The 20,631-nt window shown below is 38.7% G+C and overlaps 1 protein-coding gene across 1 annotated transcript in view; it reads left to right on the top strand.

Annotated features, from left to right (window-relative positions):
• MBD2 (methyl-CpG binding domain protein 2) overlaps positions 1-20,631 on the top strand; it is a 58,373-nt gene that overhangs the window by 19,937 nt on the left and 17,805 nt on the right. The window contains exons 3-4 of the mRNA XM_026649010.1: positions 6,224-6,245; positions 8,114-8,229. Coding sequence (XP_026504795.1) covers positions 6,224-6,245; positions 8,114-8,229 — 138 coding nt within the window. The remainder of the gene's footprint in view (positions 1-6,223; positions 6,246-8,113; positions 8,230-20,631) is intronic.

Here is a 20,631-nt window from a genome sequence, read left to right as displayed (position 1 = left end):
TTTCTGAGTTCTAATGCAGAGTTGTTAGAGCAGAGAGATATGTGGTGTTCATCTTCTAGTAAACCTTGCAACTGAATTCTTATACAATACCTCTAACAGATTTACCTGGTCATATTTGTGCATATATTTATTCACACATACTGTACTACTTGTTAGTCTTGTACAAACAGTTTACCATGAGTGGTTTCTAAATCATTTGCCTCTGTTTAACATTTTTTTGCAAAGGACAAAGTATAAAATTGCAGCTAAGCTAACTTTCTCAACCATATTGAGGCAGTTAAATATATAGCCATCAATGGCTATTAGCCAGGATGGGCAGGGATGGTGTCCCTAGCCTCTGTTTGCCAAAAGCTGGAAATGGGCGATGGGATGGATCACTTGATGATTGCCTGTTCTGTTCATTCCCACTGGGGCACCCGGCATTGGCCACGGTTGGAAGACAGGATATTGGGCTAGATGGACCTTTGGTCTGACCCAGTATGGCCGCTCTTATGTTCTCTGTTCTTATATACAGATGGTAATGGAAAAATCCTGTTTAAAAAAAAATTATTTCCCCTCTGCCATCATTAATTGAACATATTAGTTAAGTTTTATGATATCTTTAACTTGAAACCAGCATGTAGATATTGCAAATAAGTTTTCTTCTTCTTTGTGCTGTTAGCATTTATGGGTCACTTACAATCTGTCATCCTGTCTTCTACACAAACTGCAAGGCATCCTGATTAGATATCAGTGCACTTACTGAACTTGCAGAATTAACAATAAAACCCTTTTGATTGATGGGCTTTGTCGGGGGTAGGGGGGAAGGAGGAGTTTTGCTTCAATCTTACAGTAATCTTTTCAAATAATTTGTAATGCCTTTAATTTGGACATTTTAACTATTTAAAACTATTTTGCTGGTTTGAGAGGCTCCCGAAGAGAGAACGGAATAGGAGATTCAGAGTAGTTTTGAATAAGAACTAATAAACACAGTTGTTTGCCGTTACTGTTATGCTGTAAAAATGCCTTCCACGACCCTTTCAAATTGGTGGTTGGCTTTATTTTGAAAGAAAAGTGTATTAGACTGCTTTCTAACCAAACGTTTATGTAAAGAGTGACCTAAGGATCATCTGGTTGGAAAGGCTTGGAAATAATATTGTGGGAACTTTCTTAATCATACTCAGTATGAAGTATCTTTTCCAGAAGGAAAAGTGGTCGGCCTTCTGGAAAACATTTCTGCTAGCATTGAAATATTATGTAAAGAAGAATACATCTGGAGGGGCATATATGTGGCACAACGATGCATTGACAGGCCTGACAGATGATGTAATACCTTAGTTCCTAGAAGGGCAAAGGGGCTTTATTTGGGGGAGAGCTGCTTTTAAAGGATGTTAATCAAGCAGCAGCAGAACTTGGCAGAGAAGTCTTTGGCCTTTAAACCCATTCTGATTAAGAATATTGAGCTTTCTTTAACAAGTATATTGGTAACTGAATACCATAACTTACTTTGTGTCTTAAATGAAGTGATGTTTATTAGACCATTTATAGACATTTCATTACATTTTACATTGTGTCCTTTATCATGAAGGATTCCAAAGTGCTTTAAGAATTTAGACTATGTGAAATACAGAGGTGCTACTTCATCCACCACTAGGATGCAACTATTGGAGCATAATCCAACATCATGAAGTGAACTATGGATGAATGCTAGTTTATGGTTTCATTAAAAATTCTCAGTTTGCACTCTGAAAATCAACCGCACACTGTACTGCATAATTATAATTAATTATGATTTTCTGAACATCCAGAAGTATGCAGGGAGCTGCATCAAAACAAGTAAAGCTGAGTTCCCTGCCTACTGTTTAGGGGGCTGACCCAAAACCCACTAAAATCAGTGGGAGACTTTAGGGACTTCCTCGATAGCCCACTGAAGTTAGTGGAAAGTACAGATATGACGTTAGAAGCGAGAATAATAAGGACACAAAAAGCAGGCTAGGACGAGGGAAAGGGCATGGTTACAGAATACTTTTACATTGATTCACTCGTCGCTTGAACAGTTCGACAGACTCCTGCTAGCTGTCAGACTAAACCTCCTAGAAAGTGGTTGATATGGAAGAGCCTGGGAACTTTCCAGGGCCATGGAACCACAGAAATTTGAAGCCCAGACCAACCCTGGCTGACTTCAGGCTAGTTAGGTGTCTGGTAAAATTTATGTTCCCCCATAGTTAATACTTGTTTCGCATGTCTCTGCAACTATAAGGTCTAAAAGCTTTTTAAAAAATGAAATCTTAACAACTCCAGAATTTGATTGCTTAAGCTCTTGCATTCCCCAGGGAAAGCTTCCTATTCACTGCTTTTAAGTGTATGTGTGGATTCTATACGAATTATCACATACACAAACTACAATAGCTTGCTATTTGCCTCTTAGTAGTGTGCTAGAGTATCACAGTTTGTTTTGTTTATCCCTCTCCTGAGTGACTATAGAAAGATATCTAAAGAAACATGTCTTTAAAATAAAAGTTGAAACTAGAATGAGATGAAACACAGTACTTGCACAGTATATTTCATTTCACTGAATAATTTGAGGGAAACACTTAAAAAAAATAAAAAAAGGAACTCAATTTGCACGCACAAAATGTCTTGAACACACAATTCAAAATGCCTTTTATTTGTTTGTTTGTTTATTTTTAAGTGTCCCTGGTTGTTTATAATGTAAAAGTTCTAAAATTTCAAAGTTTGGGTTTAAAAGTCTCTGGAGATGATGCCAAAAGACTTGATATTGTCTCAGAAAAGCTGTGGAAGACTGGTGTTCATGTCTATGTTGAAAGTGCTTGTGGAATATAATACACTTAGAAATGATGGGGCCAAATTCATCCATTATCTTAACTCCATTGACTTCAGTGCAAGCTTTAGATCTGTGTCATTTGTGAAAAAATTGGTGACAACACAGTATTTTTAAAATAAAAAAATCCCCGTTTTTGATGGAAACATTTATATTCATTAGCCTAACACAAGTTACTCTTATTGGATGCAAGGCAATCTCAAAATGTCTGATTTCTTTGCCTGCTAGAAAATTAGAGGTACATAATGTAAGAACATTGTTGCATTTTGGTGGCCCTCATTGTCCAAAGCTGCTTTACTGTATTAACAAATGCACAACCATATTTCAGACTTCAGCAAAAGCAACCTAATGCCCTCAGTCCACCATGAAAATTCCCAGCCCTTCCCTGTTGGAAACATCTGCAAAATGAGATTTGCAAGTTACCATGTGTTAATTTGTTACCATTCATTGGGCTACTACTTAGGGCATGTCTGCACCAAAACACTAAGCAAAGTTGAGGCATATCAGTTAAAGGTGTGAAGTCAGTGCACCTAAATTAAAAATGTTAACCCATGTGTGGGTGCTGTAATTATTTTGCTGCGACTTAATCCTCCTCCAAGAGGAGACCATTTTATTCCTGAGTGAGAGCATGGGGAGGGGCAAGAGGGTAATGACTTCCTACTTGTAAACACAGGATGTCCTTATATGCAATGCATGGACATCCAAACCTGCCAGATTACTGTAGCTCTGGCCTTGTGAAAGTGAACAAGCAATTTGAGATCTAGTTCTACAGTTTGAAAACTGATTGCTCAATAGGATGTGAGCAATAAGTGACACACTCGTGAATGTTTTAAAAAGGAATCCAGTAAAGCTCTATGGGTCTGACATGTCATTGGCAGCAATATTTAGAGGATTCATTATTATAACACATGGCACTAATACAGGCAAGGAGATCACAGTCTGTAAAAATCCCTTCTACATAAGGAGAAGATTTCTCAAAATAGATGCTGTTTAATTGCAAACAAAGGCATAACATGATTCAGTTAGAAGCTCAGAGACACATTCAGACTAAAAATAAGAAATTTTTGTAGAATAAGAGCTATAGACTTGTTAGGGGGTGCTGGTCAGGCCTTTAGGTAGAGTGGCTGGTATCCAACCCATGCCTTCAAAGGTTCTGGATCCATGTTCCTTACTGAAGGAAATATGACTCAGGAATTGTAACTCAATATTAGTTTTAGAGTTTTAATAAAATTTATAAAATAGAAACTGAAGTTTAATCAAGAAAACCTATCACCAGAGCTAACCTTAATAATATTAATCAAAAATAAAACACTATGAAACTATCAAATCAAACAAGTTAATATTGGAGGTAAATTATCAGATGAGTACAAAAATAATCCCCATGTAAATTCTAAGGAGTTTAAGAATGTGGCTTTAGTTGGGATTTATAACCAAACAAAAGAACTTAACCAAATCAATTATTATCTATAATTCGCATCTGGTTAAGTATGTATATACTTATATTGAAGCTTATATTGAAACCAGTTATTCACTTATATCTGATCTATAACCTCAGAGCCAGTTATAAAGCTTCCTTCTTACATGATGGGGTACCCTTTTCCTCCCTTCCAGAACAGATATTATAAATACAATCTTTAACAGAACATTCTTGATAAACACAAGTTTAACAATTATTATTTATCAGAAATTACAGATGACAATATAAAGTCTCTCAAGACTTTTTAAAACACAGAACATACTTTATGGGAAAATATTTAGGGCTGTTTAATCCTGGGGAACTTCATTTTTTCCAGCGCCTATCCTGTGTCGCTTTATTAGGTGTCAGCACAGATGTGTGTGCATCCAGCCACACTTTCACTTTTACACCCTGAAAAAGGCTGGGATGTTCTTAATAGGACCAGTGTTTTCTGGAAATTGGCAATATTGCTGCTTTTTTTCCCTGAAATTACCTTTCATTTCTGGAATCATCGATTCCTTAAGATTTTCTACCTTGTGCTTCAGGCATTTGAGCCGTTTCCTACCAATGTCTAAATGGTTAAACATGAGGATAGTGTTAAAGAATTCAGCAAAGATATGTTCCATATGGATGGAGGGAAGTTATTTTATACAATTTGCAGCAAAGTTCTTGACCATGTTAAAAAGGACTGCATAGTCAACCACATTACAGGTCCATGTCATATTGCAGCAACAGAAAAACAGAAAACGAAGGGCAGAGAGCGGCGAAGTGAGAGTAGCAAAGACACATTTCACAATTACTGGTGTGCTTGCATGACAAAATGAAAATCAGAAATACAGGGAAAAGGTAGCACCAAGAATGGGTGGTGGTCTGTTGCAGTGCAAACATCCCGCTAGAATCAATCCCAAAATGAGAGAATTCCTAAACAAGCACATATGAAATGGGGCCTGTATCCCGCAAGCAAGTACACTGAGATGAGTCCATCTTCCCCACGCCTTTGAACTAAACAAGCAACAACTGATTGCTGAATTGAAGGATGAGCATGCAGCTATAATTGTGGATGAATATACAGACAGCCTACACCAGTATGTTGCAAATGTTCTAATAGAGCTGATGCAGGTTTCAGAAGATTTCCCAGCTGCTGCCCAGCTCATAGAAACAGTAGAGTGAGAACACGTTAAACTACTCTACAGTTGCACAAGCTGTTATAAAGACCCTTGTACACCAAGAAATTGACTTTTCGAATGTAGTGGCTTATGTGACACATAATGCAGAGTCCATGTAAAAGTCATTCAAAGACAGTTTAAATGGCATTTTAAACAACTGCATTCATGTGCCTGCTGGGCACACATTACAGCTTTACTAGGTAATTGCTGGTGCCGTTTGTATACGGAAGTGGACCGTCTGTGTGCTCTAACAAAAAAGCTGTTCTTATCGACCTTGGAGTTGAAAGTCCGACATTACCACTAGAACCAGTTGTAACAAGATGGGCTACTTGGTTTAAAGCTGTCGATTAAAGCCGTAGACTATCACTGCCATCATGTGGAGTACTACAAGGGGTTCATTGCTTGGGAAATCGAATTGGAGGAACGACTGCCGTTTTAGAGGAGCTAAGTGTTTTATTGCAGAATGAATTGCTTGTGGCAAATTTAATTTTTATTGAAGCAGACGCACCTCCACTTGTTCATACACCACTCAAGTTTGAATCACGGTCGACATTACCAACAGAAGTGTACAACGTTGCATCTGATCTGCCGGCAATACTTCAGTACAGAAGACAGACTGCACTGTACAATCTCAAGCGTCAAGTTTTTCAGAGTGGTGCAGAGAAATTGCAGGGGTATTTAAATACAAACAGCCAGCATATAGATTTTTTTCGTGATGTGAGAATCTTTGATCTCAAGCAAGTTTGTGTACTCTCCTGCAACTTCAGTGACTATGAAGAGAGTATGCCGCTGCTGAATTCTATACCTGAGGGTGAGCGAGCAGTTTACTTGAACATTGTAAATTAACTTCCTAGTACCAATGACATTTCTCTCTCCAGTTTTTGGAAAAGCATGGACAAACGTTTGCCAAGGCTTAGCCAGATTGCTCATGTTGTTTTGGCAATCCAGTGCAATTCAGTTGATGCTGAACACAGTTTCTCCAATCTTGAATAAGTGCTAACCCCGCAACATTACTGTATGTGTTTGGAAAGTATGAAGATGTATGCGCAAATGAGTTTTAATTTATCCTAAGCGTGTGTCAGTGAATATTTGTATGCTGATATAGGTGACATACAGATATTTGCAATAAAATGTTAGTTTAAGCAGAAATGTATTTTTTATTGCAAATTTCCCCTTGCTGTTAGATTGTTGCATAAAACAATAATCCAACTTTCATTTTAATTGTATAGTCTTGTGTGGCAAGAATTTTGTTTTTGTATTTATACTGATGATCACTTAATACATTTTTTAATGTTCTAAAACTGACAATTTTGGTTTTTAAAAAAAATTGTCTGTAAATGTAATGTAGGCTACCGCATTTTTGTGCTGTAAATGATTACATATTGCTCAGGTTTGTCGATTACATGGTTTTTTTGGTATTAATTTAATGCATATCCAAAATTTCTGAAATAAAAAGTTTTGAAAATCCGAAATGACTCTGTTATCATGGACGAAAACACTGGCCGTAGTTCTTAAGTATGTGGGGTGTTAGCCAGCAATTCATAAAATATTTGGTATTTTCTGTATCTCAGAAGTTTTTTCAACCTGTGACATACCACTGCCAAAATATCAAGCATAAGACCACATGTGAGGAAACTAGCATACTCTTATCTGGATCATGTATCCTAAAAATATTGTCACCGGTGTATGAGAAATAAAATATAATCCCCTTTTATAAAAATACGTGATGAAAATACCTGAGCACAACAGAGCCAGTCGTGCAAACATTCATTTATCAGTAAAATAAAAATAAGTTCACACTTATGATACATTTTTATGTCCATTTTCTCCTGAGCTAATCTAAAACCAGGGCAATTTTTTTCATTCTTCTTGGAAACAAGATTTTACAGTAAGTATCGTAATTTGGAACTAGATTATAGGTTAAACAGCTTATCTTCTAAAATCTCCATATTGATAGAGAAGTTACTTAAAGCACACCAAGATGAAACCCATTCAAAATATAATTTTTTTTAAAATATAGACGGTATTGATATACAAACAAGCTATTTTCACAGTAGTGAGGGTAATTAACTATTAGAACAGTTTATTAGGGTTGTGAGGGTTTCTTTGTCACTTAATGTCATTTACTCTAAGATTTCAAATGTTTCTGAAAGAGATGCTCTAACTCAATTAAAGTTATGAAGATCCTTGATGCAGGATATACTATGATCTGTGTTTATATAGGAGGTTCAATTAGATCATATTGGTCCATTTTGGTCTTAAGATCTGTGAATTTCTGAATAATACTTTTGTTTATTAGAACCCTAAATTACTTGTTTTGAATATTGGAAGGCTGAATTTGTCATTAGCTTTCTGACAGTAGCTCACTTTAGCAACAAGTCATTTAAATAAATAACATATATTTTCCAATAAGGAAAGGTGGGCTGTCATGCTGCTTTATTTCTCCACGGCATAGAAGTAGCCTTGAAACTTCTAAACCTCACTTTTTTCTTTAGAATAAGTGAGTTGGTTGAAAGGTTAGCTATCCAACAACTCATTAGTGCAGTAACAACAAATTCTTTCACAAGTCAGTAAAAATGGGTTAATCCAACAGCAATCTGTTATACGGTCTTTGCTAATCCTTTTTTTTTTTTTTTTTTTTTTTTTTTTTTATACTATATTTTTATTTTTCACTGCCAATCATACAAACAGCATCCATTTTCAAACAGCCAGTAACCAAAGTTACCAACCATCCTAGCAATAAAGTGAGATCAGATCCACAACGAGTGACTGAACAGCCACGACAGGTAAGAAGGTCATCAGTTCCCTGTTGTTACCATTCAGAAAGTGGTATTGTGACCTGAGATCGAATTGGCTTTGGTTTAAATTTAAGACAGAATAATTTGCATTCCAGGGGAGATTTATAGCCTTAATGCGATTTCTATTAAGTATCTCTTCTTTTTATTAAAAGAAGTGTAGTGGAGAAGAAACTGAAAAGGCTTGATTCCATGCATGTTAAAATAAGTGTGTAGGAGGCTAACTCTTTAATCCGTACCTTCATTCATGGTTCTACAATTAGAGAATTTCACTTAGTTATAACACTTTTTAAAAACATATCCCTGTATTTTGACATGAAGCATCAAACTTCATTGTGTTGTCCTCCTTACAGCATTTGTTCCTAAAAAGTTCAGTTTTATAAAGGGGAGGGGATAGAACATACCTTTGTAAAAGGCATTTTACTGGAAGAAAGCTTTACATAAAACATTAAAAAATGCTGTTTTGTGTCTCTTAAATTCATTAAATCCCCTTTAAGGAGACTTTTGATGAATGCTCATTTTCAGAAAATAGTAGAGTATATTATTATAAACTCTGTTTTGTACAGGATTTCATTTAGATCCCTTTCTTTATACTGATGTTTGATCATCTCTTCACACCAAAGGGGTCTTCATTTGAAAAGAAATGAACAAATGCAAGAACTATCACAAGGACCTCCCTGTTAGCTAATTATTAGTGCTGTGTATATGTGAGTGAGATTTAAAAACAGTACCTGAAGGATCAATGTAATCTTATTTATCAAGTTCCTACAAGGTTTCTACCATCAAATTAAGATGCCTTATACATTGGCTGTTTAAGAAGAAAGTACTACAGCACTTATTTATGTATTCGGTACACTCTCATGGCCCCTTTCTTATTATAGAACAGAGGTTAAGTTCTGGGGACAAACATGCTTTTAACATTCATTCCATATGAAATCCAGACTACTTCTATCAGCATTGCTCCCTCAAGGTTCCTGTGTGCAGATCTTTTAAGAAATAGTTTTGACCTATCACACGTGATTGGGCTTTGTTTTCTTAAAGAATCTACCTAAAGAATTTGGATCCTACATCCTGTGTAGTGTTTCTTCCTCTTCAGGTGAGCCAGAAAAGAAGAAATTTGGAGCCATATTGGATCATCTTGTTATAGAGGTCTTTCAGCAAGATTTGAAGGTCTCGACTTGCCTCACTGTTGGTCCCACGAGGTTCAGCAGGGGCCATGTAAGTGTATCACATCCAGATCTAAAAGATACATAACTGCATGGGTCTACAGCCTCTTATCACCACATATTCTTTGGGTTTCCCTTGAGCGACTACACTTCCAGTGCCAGGCTTTTCCTTTCAGTGTGGCTGCTGCACCACTAATATTCACCAAACTGGGTGGCAGTTTTAGCACCTTCATTCTAGAGAAATGGATCTCTGCCAGTTCATACCTTGATGACTGACTCAAAACCCTTCCCTGGTTGTCTGCTCCCCTACCTCCCACAAATTTAGTGATTGAGGTCTTCTACAACTAGTCCCTTGATCTTTATGTGAAAGAGTAATCTCTCTTCCTAAAGATTCCCATTATAGATGACTTTCAATACTCAGTTGGGCAAGGTCTTTGCCTTCTAAGAGAGGGTTTAATAAATTAAGAAGATGGAATGAGATCTAAAGCTAAGCAACACCTGCTATACTGGACATCCTGGTTACTTTTGAACAGATTCCATTCTCATCTTTTAAGCATCACTTCTTGGTAAGAGGACACACTGAATAAAGTCACTAAACAAAATGTTGGTGTTCTGAGCAGAAGAGGTTTCTATAAAGATCGGTGACATTTTTTATTGGTTTTGGAGAGTTGGGTTAGAAATGGTTAACACCCCCCCCCCACCATTTCCCTATTTAGTGCTGATTATAGACCAGAATTTTAGGGCTGTTGTTAACTTAAAGCAGTGTTCTTGTTTTCTCCAATGCACTTCATCTCTTTGGAATGGTCACATAGATCCCAAGAACCTGGAGACGTCATTCTTTTTTGTAAATTTGACTTCTAAAGCACAAGCTGGTGTGGCTTCAGCTTGTCTGCAATTTCTCTGGGTCTTTAAAGGCACTGATTCTAGCTTTTTCTTCTATTCAGTAAAGCTCATGTGGTTCTGGGTAGTGCAGAGTTAACAGTATGCAGAAAATCCAAAAAGCTTAAAATTCGTAGTGTTGCAATTGCTTGACTAACCCTGTGATATGTAAACTCACTAATCTGGATTGGTGGGGTACAGTAACAAAAAATTACCCTTTTCACAATTGCCAGCATAATTGATGTGAGGGAACCAACCATGGAAGTGAAACTCAGCTCAAAGATATTTCCCACCATAGTATTTGTATTCCTTTCCAGCCTGTCTGTTGTTAGATTTTCAAACAATACATTTGGATTGTTGTAAAAGTCCCTGCTGGAAAATTTATAAACAGTACATTTTTTTTTATTATGGTGCAGTAAACAAAGAAGTTAATTTAAAGTATCTAGTATACAAACTTTCTTCCAAACTATGTCTAGAGACTTTCCTGGTACAACAACTTAGAAGAAGAAAAAAGGAAGGAAGAAAATAATCTGGAATCCTAAAACCCTCTTTAAAACCTAGGGATGGGTTTTCTTGGTTGAAATATTATGCAGATAGAAGCAGACTCTCCCAGCACTTCCCAATTAACCTCCAGATAAACTGTGTTAGAGACTGAGTTTATAAAGACTTTCCTGTGCTTTGTGTTTCAGGAAAGTCGCAATTCAAAACAGACAATAGATGACTTATTATTTACATTGTAACAAATATCAGTGCAATAATTTGACAATTGATTATATGCTTTTCATATAGGACATCTAAATCTCTTAGAAATTAGTCTCCTCCATGGAAAAATAATCTGTCACGTGATGATGATAGAAGTCTTTTTTGTATATAAATTGCCAAATGGTCCAGAGGGATCTCAACTCACCACTTCTGTGTGCAATTGCACATCTGCAATCACTTGCATATGTGTGTATGCATATGATAGGTTTTATCCTAATTGTGCTTTTGAATAGATTTGCACACTCAAATTCTGTAATTATGCACATTCTACTGAGGACAGAAGAAGTCCAATGGAGTGCTTAGGCCCTGCTTACTTTCCACAAAGCAGGGATTTGGTTCCCTGTTAGGATCTTTTACAGGACAAAATAATGAGGCAGGACTGGATACTGACAGTTCAATTAGACTCTGAGAGAGAACACTATGGTTTCCCAACATTTCATATTATAGAGCATCTCTTAGTAGTGAGGCAATCTCATGATTACTCTTTCCAAATCAAAGTGAATTCCTCCCACATACAATCAGTTTCCCCGCCAAACAAAATCCATTCCACACTTTCCCCCCACATACACATTCAAAATAAACTCCCACTGCTGTTGATGTTTCCACCCCCATGAGCCCCACACGGGTACAATTTTCCCCCATGCTAAAACTCAAGTTCAATCAACCTACTACCTTCAGGCGTCCTGGTTTCTCTATGCCTACTCGCCTCACTATTCCCCTACCCCAAATCTCTCTTTAGGTACCTGACTTTTTTTTTTCTAGATACCTTGGTCTGGCCTCCTTTCTCTTATCTACTTTTTTACCCCCATCTACCTCCCTTCTCACAATAGAAGTTGAAACCAGATTTTGCCAACATTCCTTCTCAGCCTGACTTTTCATGTGGTGGTCTCAATGGCTCCTTCTTGTGGTAGCTATCCCCTTAGTAATCCCAGTAGTTTCTTTGTCATGTGATAGCCTCAGAAGTAATCTCTCTGGTGGCTCCCTAGGTGGTGTTGCAGTGAGATTTCGGGCAGCAGCTCCTTCAGGTAGCAGATCTCTCTGATGGTAGCTCCTCCATGACCTTGTAGCAGCAGCTTCCTCCTTTTATGGAGCAACAGACCCTACTGGCATCTGTGGTTCTATGCTTTTAGCTGTCCTGGCAGCAGCTGCACACAAAGGATGGAGCCAGGATCATCATGAGGCTGCGCAGCTCGTCATGTGCCACTGGAAAAGGCTTTTAGACCACAGTTCAGGAACATCTGGAAAACATACAACCCTCAAGTTCTTGGTTCTCTTTCTTACTTGCTCATCAAGAAGGAGGAATTCACACGAGGGTGTGAGAAGGTAGAGCAGCACATCCAGGGTTCCCAGATCTGTGTTGTATCCTTAGGTGGGGACTGAGTCTATTTATTGAAGACTGAACCTTGCTGACAAACTACCTTCCCCCCCCCCACTGCTGAACCAGTGAATGCACTTCCAACTTCTATGAATTGTTTTAAAATCTTCAAACAACTTTTTTTCCCCCATACACTGGCACCAACCAATCCAGAGGCACTTTGCTAAAACTATATTTGTCATCAAAGCACAGTGGTGTGTTTACCCACGTGCTGCCAAACTTCAAGTCTGTCTCATTCACACAGTCCTCTTGTAGCTATTTCACTCTCTTCCTAAATTACTCACATACCCAAAACCTGTTTTGGGGTCTCACTGAGGTGGCTCAAAGTAGTAAAGTTATTCCTCTTGATTTTTACTTTTTACTACTTGCATTTTGTAGCATTTTGTTTCCCTTCTTGCAGGCTTCATTTTCTTGCCTGTTTCATTACATTGATCAGAAGCCCTCAGTCTTCCAGTCATTGCTGCTTATCTTACTGCTTCAGAGTTGTACTGCACTCAGCTTTGGCTGAGGTTAAGCAGTCAACCTTGGACTGCTACCCAGAATCACTGTGTGGATTAAAAATGTCAGAATAGCTATTGGCTTCAAGAACAGTTTCATCAGTAAAAAGCAGAAAGCCTGTTTCCTCATCATTGCTGAAAGCTAGTATGATTTTGCTTAATGTCAGGAAACTGCACCTTCTCCCAACTACTGCTCTCTCCCTTCTCATCCAAAAGGACACCAGATGTGGTAGTACTCTCTACTGTGTCAGTACTCTCTACCCCTGCCACATACTTCCTTTTGAACCTGGAGTGGGGATTCCCAGAAAGAAAAATAATATAGACCAGTGGAGACCCAAGAGCTAGACCTCAAGTCTACAGGCAATAAGTTAGCCAATCAGTTGCTTAAGTTAGTACTGCTGCCTATTCAGTATTTCACATCTGACTGTAGAATATTCAATGACATGTCAAACCAAAACTCCTTTCTTCTTCATGGATTTCAGTATCCCTGCCCTATAGGTGTCTGCTCTGTTTCAATCTCCAGAGGTTACTGCTCCAAGGTGTAATCAAAAGCTGTACTATTTGTGAAGCACATGTTCTCTCCTTGAAAACACAAGACTCCTTGGTGCTAACTAGCCTGAACTCTTTGACCTCCAGAGGTCAAAGTCCACCTGTTTCTTCCCCAAAAGCTTGAACACAAGTCTCACTTAGTGAATAGGGGTTTTTTGTGTAGTGGATATTTTGAGACTTGACCAGTTATTTGCTGGAATTACATGAGTGTAGTGCCTTTAAGTATAAGAGAGCCTAGGGCAAATGTTTTGTTTGTATAATTCAGGATGGATTGATTTAAATCAAAACTAGTTGAATCACTGATTTTAATAATGATTTAACTCAACAAGCAGAAAACCTAGATTTAAATAATAGATTTTAATCATATTGTGCATTTGTACTTTTTTAGGTATTTTCCTAAAGAAAGGTTGAGTCTCGTTAATTGGTAACTATTAAAACATGTTGATTTTGCAAAATCAACATAGCATTTACACTAAATTTGGTGCTTCCTTTTGCTAATCAGGAGGATACACCATACACATACATACACACTCTTTAAGTAATTATATATCATATTTATTCAGATTCCTAGTTTTTACATTTTTATTATGTTAGAAAATGGTGAATGATGCATTCCTTATTAACTAGATGATTAATTTTTTTACTTGTGATTATTGTGTCAAGCACAATTTGGATAGAAATTCAAATTCCCTTAAAATGCACAAAAACAGCATTTTAGTTTTATGCACTAAAAATATTAACTTACGTGTTTGAATAAGAAAAAAATGTTTATCAAAACATGTTTTGCAGTTAAAACTGATTAAAGGAAGTATTTGTAGTTAGTGAAATTAACTGATTTGGGGTCACCATGTCCTTCAGGATTTTAGAACTAGTAGATCATACTCTCTCACACCTAGATTTTATTCATAGATTGGGAAAAGGAGAACAAGCTTTCCTGCCTTTTTTAACTCCCAGTTTGTTTCTGAACTTTGAATGAACTAGTCATTGAACTGAAATAGGTTAATAAACTGAAATGAAGAAAATATTCTCTCTGCAGCTGCAGAAAAGGCTACTGCTATCTAAAGCTGGTTTAGCACTTCAGAAAACTCTGGTTCCAGGTGCTTAGTCAGTGACTTCCTCTTTTTCAGTGGTTTGACTTTCTTTGAAACTTGGGAGCAAACATGTAATGTTTATATTATTTTTTGTATTTAAATAATTTAAATAGATCATAATAAGTTGTCAATTTCAAATTTATTTTAAATTTTTTTTTAAAATAAACCTCTTTAATTTAAATAAAAATCTGTTTTACGTAACATCTGATTTTTAATTTTTTAAAATAATTTTTAATCTATGCTGGTATAATTTGAGATAAGTGCTAATCACATTTGTCTTGCCAATGTTTCAGCTCGGTGCCTTCACATTTCATTTGGCTTAAATAATCCATGAGAACCTCTGGACTTTTGAACGTACACAAGTTGTTCACACAGTCTAACCAGAAAAAGATCCTCTACCATAGGAATTAAGGAATCAGATGATATATCCCAGCTGATGTCTTAGGGCTGGTCTACACTTACCCCCCAAATCGAAGTAAGGTACGCAAATTCAGCTACGTGAATAACGTAGCTGAATTCGACATACCTTACCGCGGTTCAGACGCGGTCCACACGCGGCAGGCAGGCTCCCCGTCGACTTCGCGGTACTCCTCTCGCTGAGCTGGAGTACCGCAGTCGACGGGGATCACTTCCTGGTTCGATTTATCGCGTCCAGACCAGACGCGATAAATCGAACTCGGAACTTCGATCCGCAGCCGTCGAACTAACTGGTAAGTGTAGACTAGCCCTAAGATCCTCCCAAAATGAAATTCCAAAAGGGGTTGACTCTCTTCACTTCACCCACTTTCCTCAGGATAATCCTGAGCAATTGATGGGCCTTGTAACATTCCCTAACGGTCATATGTGCTCACTGAAATGAGATTTGAACTCTGACTCTGCAACTAAGCAGGAAAAGTAGTACAGAATAGGATGTAGTGGCTGATCCTGATTTGAATAATGTATTAAATTAAAACCATTGGATGTATTTATATTGTTATGAGCTGGGTGAATCCTTGTTGTGGTTGAGTTAAAACCTAATTCAATCTGATATGTGAACACACCCTTAATTTGAAGAGAGAGTTTCAGGGGCCACACCAAAAATAAGGCCTAATGGAGTCTGCCCAGAAACTAGTACGATGTTGTCTCTCAGAGAGAGAGATCGAACAGTGAGAGAAAGAGGGGGAAGCAAGAAAGTCAAGCAGAAGCCTGTGGGCTCAGTACGATTTTGAGAAAAGCTAGAAAGAGAGATTTTGCATCTGTTGGCTAAAGAGCTGTGAGCTAAAAAACTGCTCCTTTTTGTTCTTAGTTTCTCCTGCATTTGGAGAAGCAGGACTTTTTTACATTCCTTGTAAATACATGATTGCATCAAACAGAATACCGGACTTCCATTTTCCAACTGAAAATGCTCCAGGGCATAGGCGCAGACTCCGCGGGTACTCAAGGGAAAAAAATGGTGGGTGCTGAGTGCCCACCGGCAGCCCCCTGAGCAGCTCCTTCTGCTCCCCCCAGTGCCTCCCACGTGCCGGCGGCCCCGCCAATCAGTGCCTCCTGCCCACCATGGATCAGCTGTTCCACGGTGTGCAGGAGGTGCTGGGGGGGGTATGGGGTGGAGAGGGTGGGGCGTGCTCGGGGAGGGGCTGGGAAGATGTGGGGCGGGAAGAGGCAAAGGTAGGGCCTTGAGGGAAGGGGTGGAGTGGGTGCAGGGCCTGGGGCAGAGCTGGGGGTCAAGCACCATCCCACCCTCCACGGCACATTAGAAAGTCGGTGCCTCTGTCCCAGGGCCCTGAAATTTGACTAGCTGCTCAGATCAAAAAGGGGCATCAGTATTATGCCCCAAACTACTACTTTAAAAGTTGAATACATGGGCCAGTAACAAGGATGCCAGTATCTTTTGTACCGACTGCTGCTCTTGGATGTAAAAAAAAACCCCAAAGCAAATGGAAGGCAGGTTATGAAGTAACAATTTACACCCCCAATCCTGCAAATTGCTTCAACCAGGCAGAATCCCATTGATGACATTGAGACACTGAACAGATGCAGGGGTTTAGAGTAACTTGCACAATTAATGTCTGAAAGGTTAAATTAAAAACCTTATTTGCACTTAATATAAATCATACCAAAGGATTTGTTTTTGACAAATAGCTAATTAATGGGACTATTTTAGTAGAGTGTCTTTAAGTGTGTTAAAGTAGCTCTTTAAATTAGTTGTTCCCTTAAAAATACAAGCACTTTCAACTACATCTGCAGTTACCTCCTTTAATAGATAGAAATCATGAGTCATACATCTATTGTATAGGGATTCAATTTGGACACTCCTGTATTCTTCACTAAACATTACAAAGTGGAAATCTTATCTTGCTGGAAAGGTCCTAGAAGGCTTCGGATCTTTCCTTATGTTTATTCGTATTTACTTCCAGCTTTTTCCAAGCACTGGAATATATATATTGTAGAGGAATAGTCCTTCTATTCAGGGGGATAGAGTAGATGACCTACTTTTTTTAAGTTATTGTTAGAGATTTCTTTCTTAGAGATTTCTGACCTCTGGATTGGTGGATGTCAGCAAATGAGAACAGGACAATATTTCATCAACTGGAAACTTGTGTTCTGATAGCTTAAATGGCCACAGATTTGAAGCTGAGAATGCTCCTTCTGGAAGTGAATATTTAGTGCTTTTTCTTTTTTCAGTGAGCATCTACTTTGGAAATTGTACACTTAGAGAAGCTGACACTCTGTTTGTTGTATGTTCATTAGTAAAATCTTGTAAATGGTTTTGGCAGATGGTACCTAAGGATTATATTGTAACAATTTTCCAAAGCCATTTTCTGTTAAGATTTTTTTTTAAACAACTCTCAAAAACTGATAATATATACGAACAGAGCACAAGTACTCCAAGAGCTTACTGTAAATGTGTGAGTTGCCTATTCTGTTTTTCCGTTGGATTGTTAACTCTAAGAAGTTGGAGAAAGAAGGGCCTCCCCGCCTCTTCCACTCAGAGTTCCTGTTTCCATCTAAACCTTTTGTGGAGACTCTAAATCATGTATTGAACTTCTTGATTTAATACAGTATTGAACAACTTCACAGATTTTGTGATACTTGGTCAAATATGTCTTATTAATCACAGAATACATACACGCATAAAGTTTGACTTGGTTGTAGAGATGTCATTTTCATGACATTTCCTTGTGCAGTTTTATTTCAGAAGTGCTGGTCTCCTCGACCCCCTTTTTTACAGATGGGGAACTGAGGAACAGGGAGACTAAGCGATTTGCCCAAGGTCACATGGGAACTCTGTGGCAGAGCAGGGAATTGAACCTGGCTCTCCTGTATCCCAGGCCAGTGCCCCAACCAACTGGTCCCTCTTTCCTCTCTATTAAACTGTATAGTAACTCTGGGGGCGGGAGGGGAGAATCTAAATTTCTAACTACTAATGCAAGGAATATCAGGAAGAGAAATCATTTCTGTAACTGTCACCATAGAAGAAGGATTAAAGTGTAGCTTTTCAGTAATTAAGCTGTAAACTATCTTATGCTTTACATTATAATAAGTAAGATTGCCCTGTCCTCTTAGGGCCCAATCCTGCACAATATAACTCCTGTAGGCAGTCCTGTTGACTTCCATGCGAGTATTTCCAATGCTAAGGGTTTGCAAGATTTGAGAGTATGTCTATAGTGCAGTTAAAAACCCGTGATGGGCCCATGCCAGCAGACTCAGGCTTGCTGGGCTCAGGCTTGTAGGCTGTTTAATTGTGGTGTAGACTTTCAGGCTAGGGCTGGAGATCGGGTTCTAGGACCCTGTGAGGTGGGAGGGTCCTAGAGCCCAGGCTCCAGCCAGTACCCAAGCATCTATGCCACATTTCAACTGCTCCTTAGCCTGAGCCCTGCAAGCCTGAGCCAGCTGATAGTGTCCAATTGCAGTGTAGACATATCCTGAGACCCTTAGTCTTTTTGTGTTCTGGACTACTTGTTCTAACTGGATGGGCAATCTCTTATTAGCAAAGTGATTCCAATGCTTAGATACCTTTTTAAAAGTAACACTTAATATGAAGAATGACATGGAAAAGGCCAGTGCAGTCATGTTACTCTTTTTAGTCATTTTGGGGCAGCTGTGTAAAACAGGCTGTTTCCATTTATTGCACTAAGGAAAATTGGCAGCTCATAGCACTTTGTATTCAGTGGTTACAGTAATAGGGAGCCTAATCTATCAGAGGGTCTGCACAGAGATTTAGACATTCCAACACTGAGCATTACAGCACCTAACTGTTAGGTGCCTAGAAAATCACAGGAACAACACTGTGATCCACAAAGCCGACCAAGGCGCCTAGCTTGCTATACGTAGAATAGGAAGAAATAGATGCCTTAGAATGCTATCCACAAGAGGAAGCACACTAGTCACAGAGCTGCCTAAGCTAGCCAAAGGGAGATGCTAACCAGAGGCTGTTTGCTAAGCCCCACCTCTCTCTCAAAGAGAGGCTCATAAGTCTGTGGTGCAGGGAGATGCCTATCTCTGCTTAGCAATCCACAAACAAGAACCAGCCACCTGGAGTCCAGCATCTTAGATACCTAAAACATTCTCTGCAGGAATGAGTTAAGTGCCTGCCTGGCTCCACACAAAACAGGAAGCTGGTGTGTGTAGCCACCGTACACTTTAAGCCCAGTGCTTAGAACGCTCACCTGGAATGTGAGAGAGCAAGGTTCAATTCTCCCCTCTCTGCCAGAGGGAGAGAAAGATTTGAATAGGGGTCTCCCACCTCTCAGGAGAGTGCTCTAATTGCTGATAGTCTGATGTAGGCTTCCTTAATCTCTCCTGTTGAAGCTCTTCCTCTGTGGATAAATAATGAAAGAGTGATTGGAGCAGAGGGACTGTTTTCACGGTCTCGCTTTCTTGTCTGTTCCACTATGAATAAATACTCAGTCATTGGGCCAGAGAGAGACATGATCCAAATTTTTTTCTTGGAAAAGTGAAAGAATATTGGGAAGGCAAAGTTATTTTATGATTTGCCAAACAAAAGACTTCACTTAAAAAACATCCAAATAATCTAATTGTACAAGTGCAAAGGATGTGCAAAGGATCACCAACGGAAACCTGGCAAGGAAATAAAGTTCTACCCATCCTTGCAACTGTGGCTTCACATTCCCTCATTACTTCTCCCACCAGACAAGAAGAGTAGCTTAGAGCTGACGAGTCAGGAGACAGTGGGCTGAATTTCTGGCTCTGCCACAGATTCCTGTGTCACTTTGGGCAAGTCACTTAATCTCTTTCCTTCAATTCCCACTCTGTAAAAGAATACTTCCTTATTTCCCTGGAGTGCTGGGAGAATGACCAAAGAATGTACACCACACTAACAGGATGAGGGACTGTATTCGGAGAAACGGTGACTCTGAAAAAGACTTGAATCGTGGTGGATAATCAGCTGAACATGAGCTCCCAGTGTGAGGCTGTGGCTAATGTGGCTAGTGTAGAAATAGGGGTATATTGAGTCAGAGCAGGGAGGTTATTTTACCTTTGTATTTGGCACTGGTGCAACAGCTACTGGAATCTTGTGTCCGGTGTTGGTGTTCACAATACAAGAAGGTTGTTGATGAATTGGAGAGGGGTCAGAGAAGAGCCACGAGAATGATTAAAGTTTTGGTAAACATGCCTTTTAGCAAAAGTTTCATGGAGCTCAGTCTATTTAGCTTATTAAGCAGAAGGCTAAGAGGTGACTTGATCAGTCTACAACTACCTACATTTGATAACTACCCAAATTTGATAATAGAGGTTTTTTTAATTAGCAGAAAGAGATATAACAAGATCCCATCACTGGAAGTTGAAGCTAGATAAATTCAGACTAGAAATAAGGGGCAAATTTGTAATGTTGAGGGTTTATAACCATTGGAACAACTCACTAAGGGTTGTGGTGGATTCTCTATCACTGGCAATTTTTCCACTGGATATTTTTCAAAAAGACATGATTTTAGTTCAATCCACAGCTACTGGACTTGAAGCAGAAAATAATTCAGGGAAGTACTATGGCCTGTGTTATGCAGGAAGTCAGACTAGAATGATTTATCTATTTTAAGTATTTATATAGTCCCTATCACCATAGTATCTGAGCA

This window comes from Terrapene carolina, unplaced genomic scaffold (assembly GCF_002925995.2).
Source record: "Terrapene carolina triunguis isolate 2854851 unplaced genomic scaffold, T_m_triunguis-2.0 Scaffold69, whole genome shotgun sequence".
Lineage (NCBI taxonomy): Eukaryota > Metazoa > Chordata > Testudines > Emydidae > Terrapene > Terrapene triunguis.
Note: the sequence above shows the minus strand (reverse complement) of the source record. Positions and strands in the feature narration are given on the sequence as shown.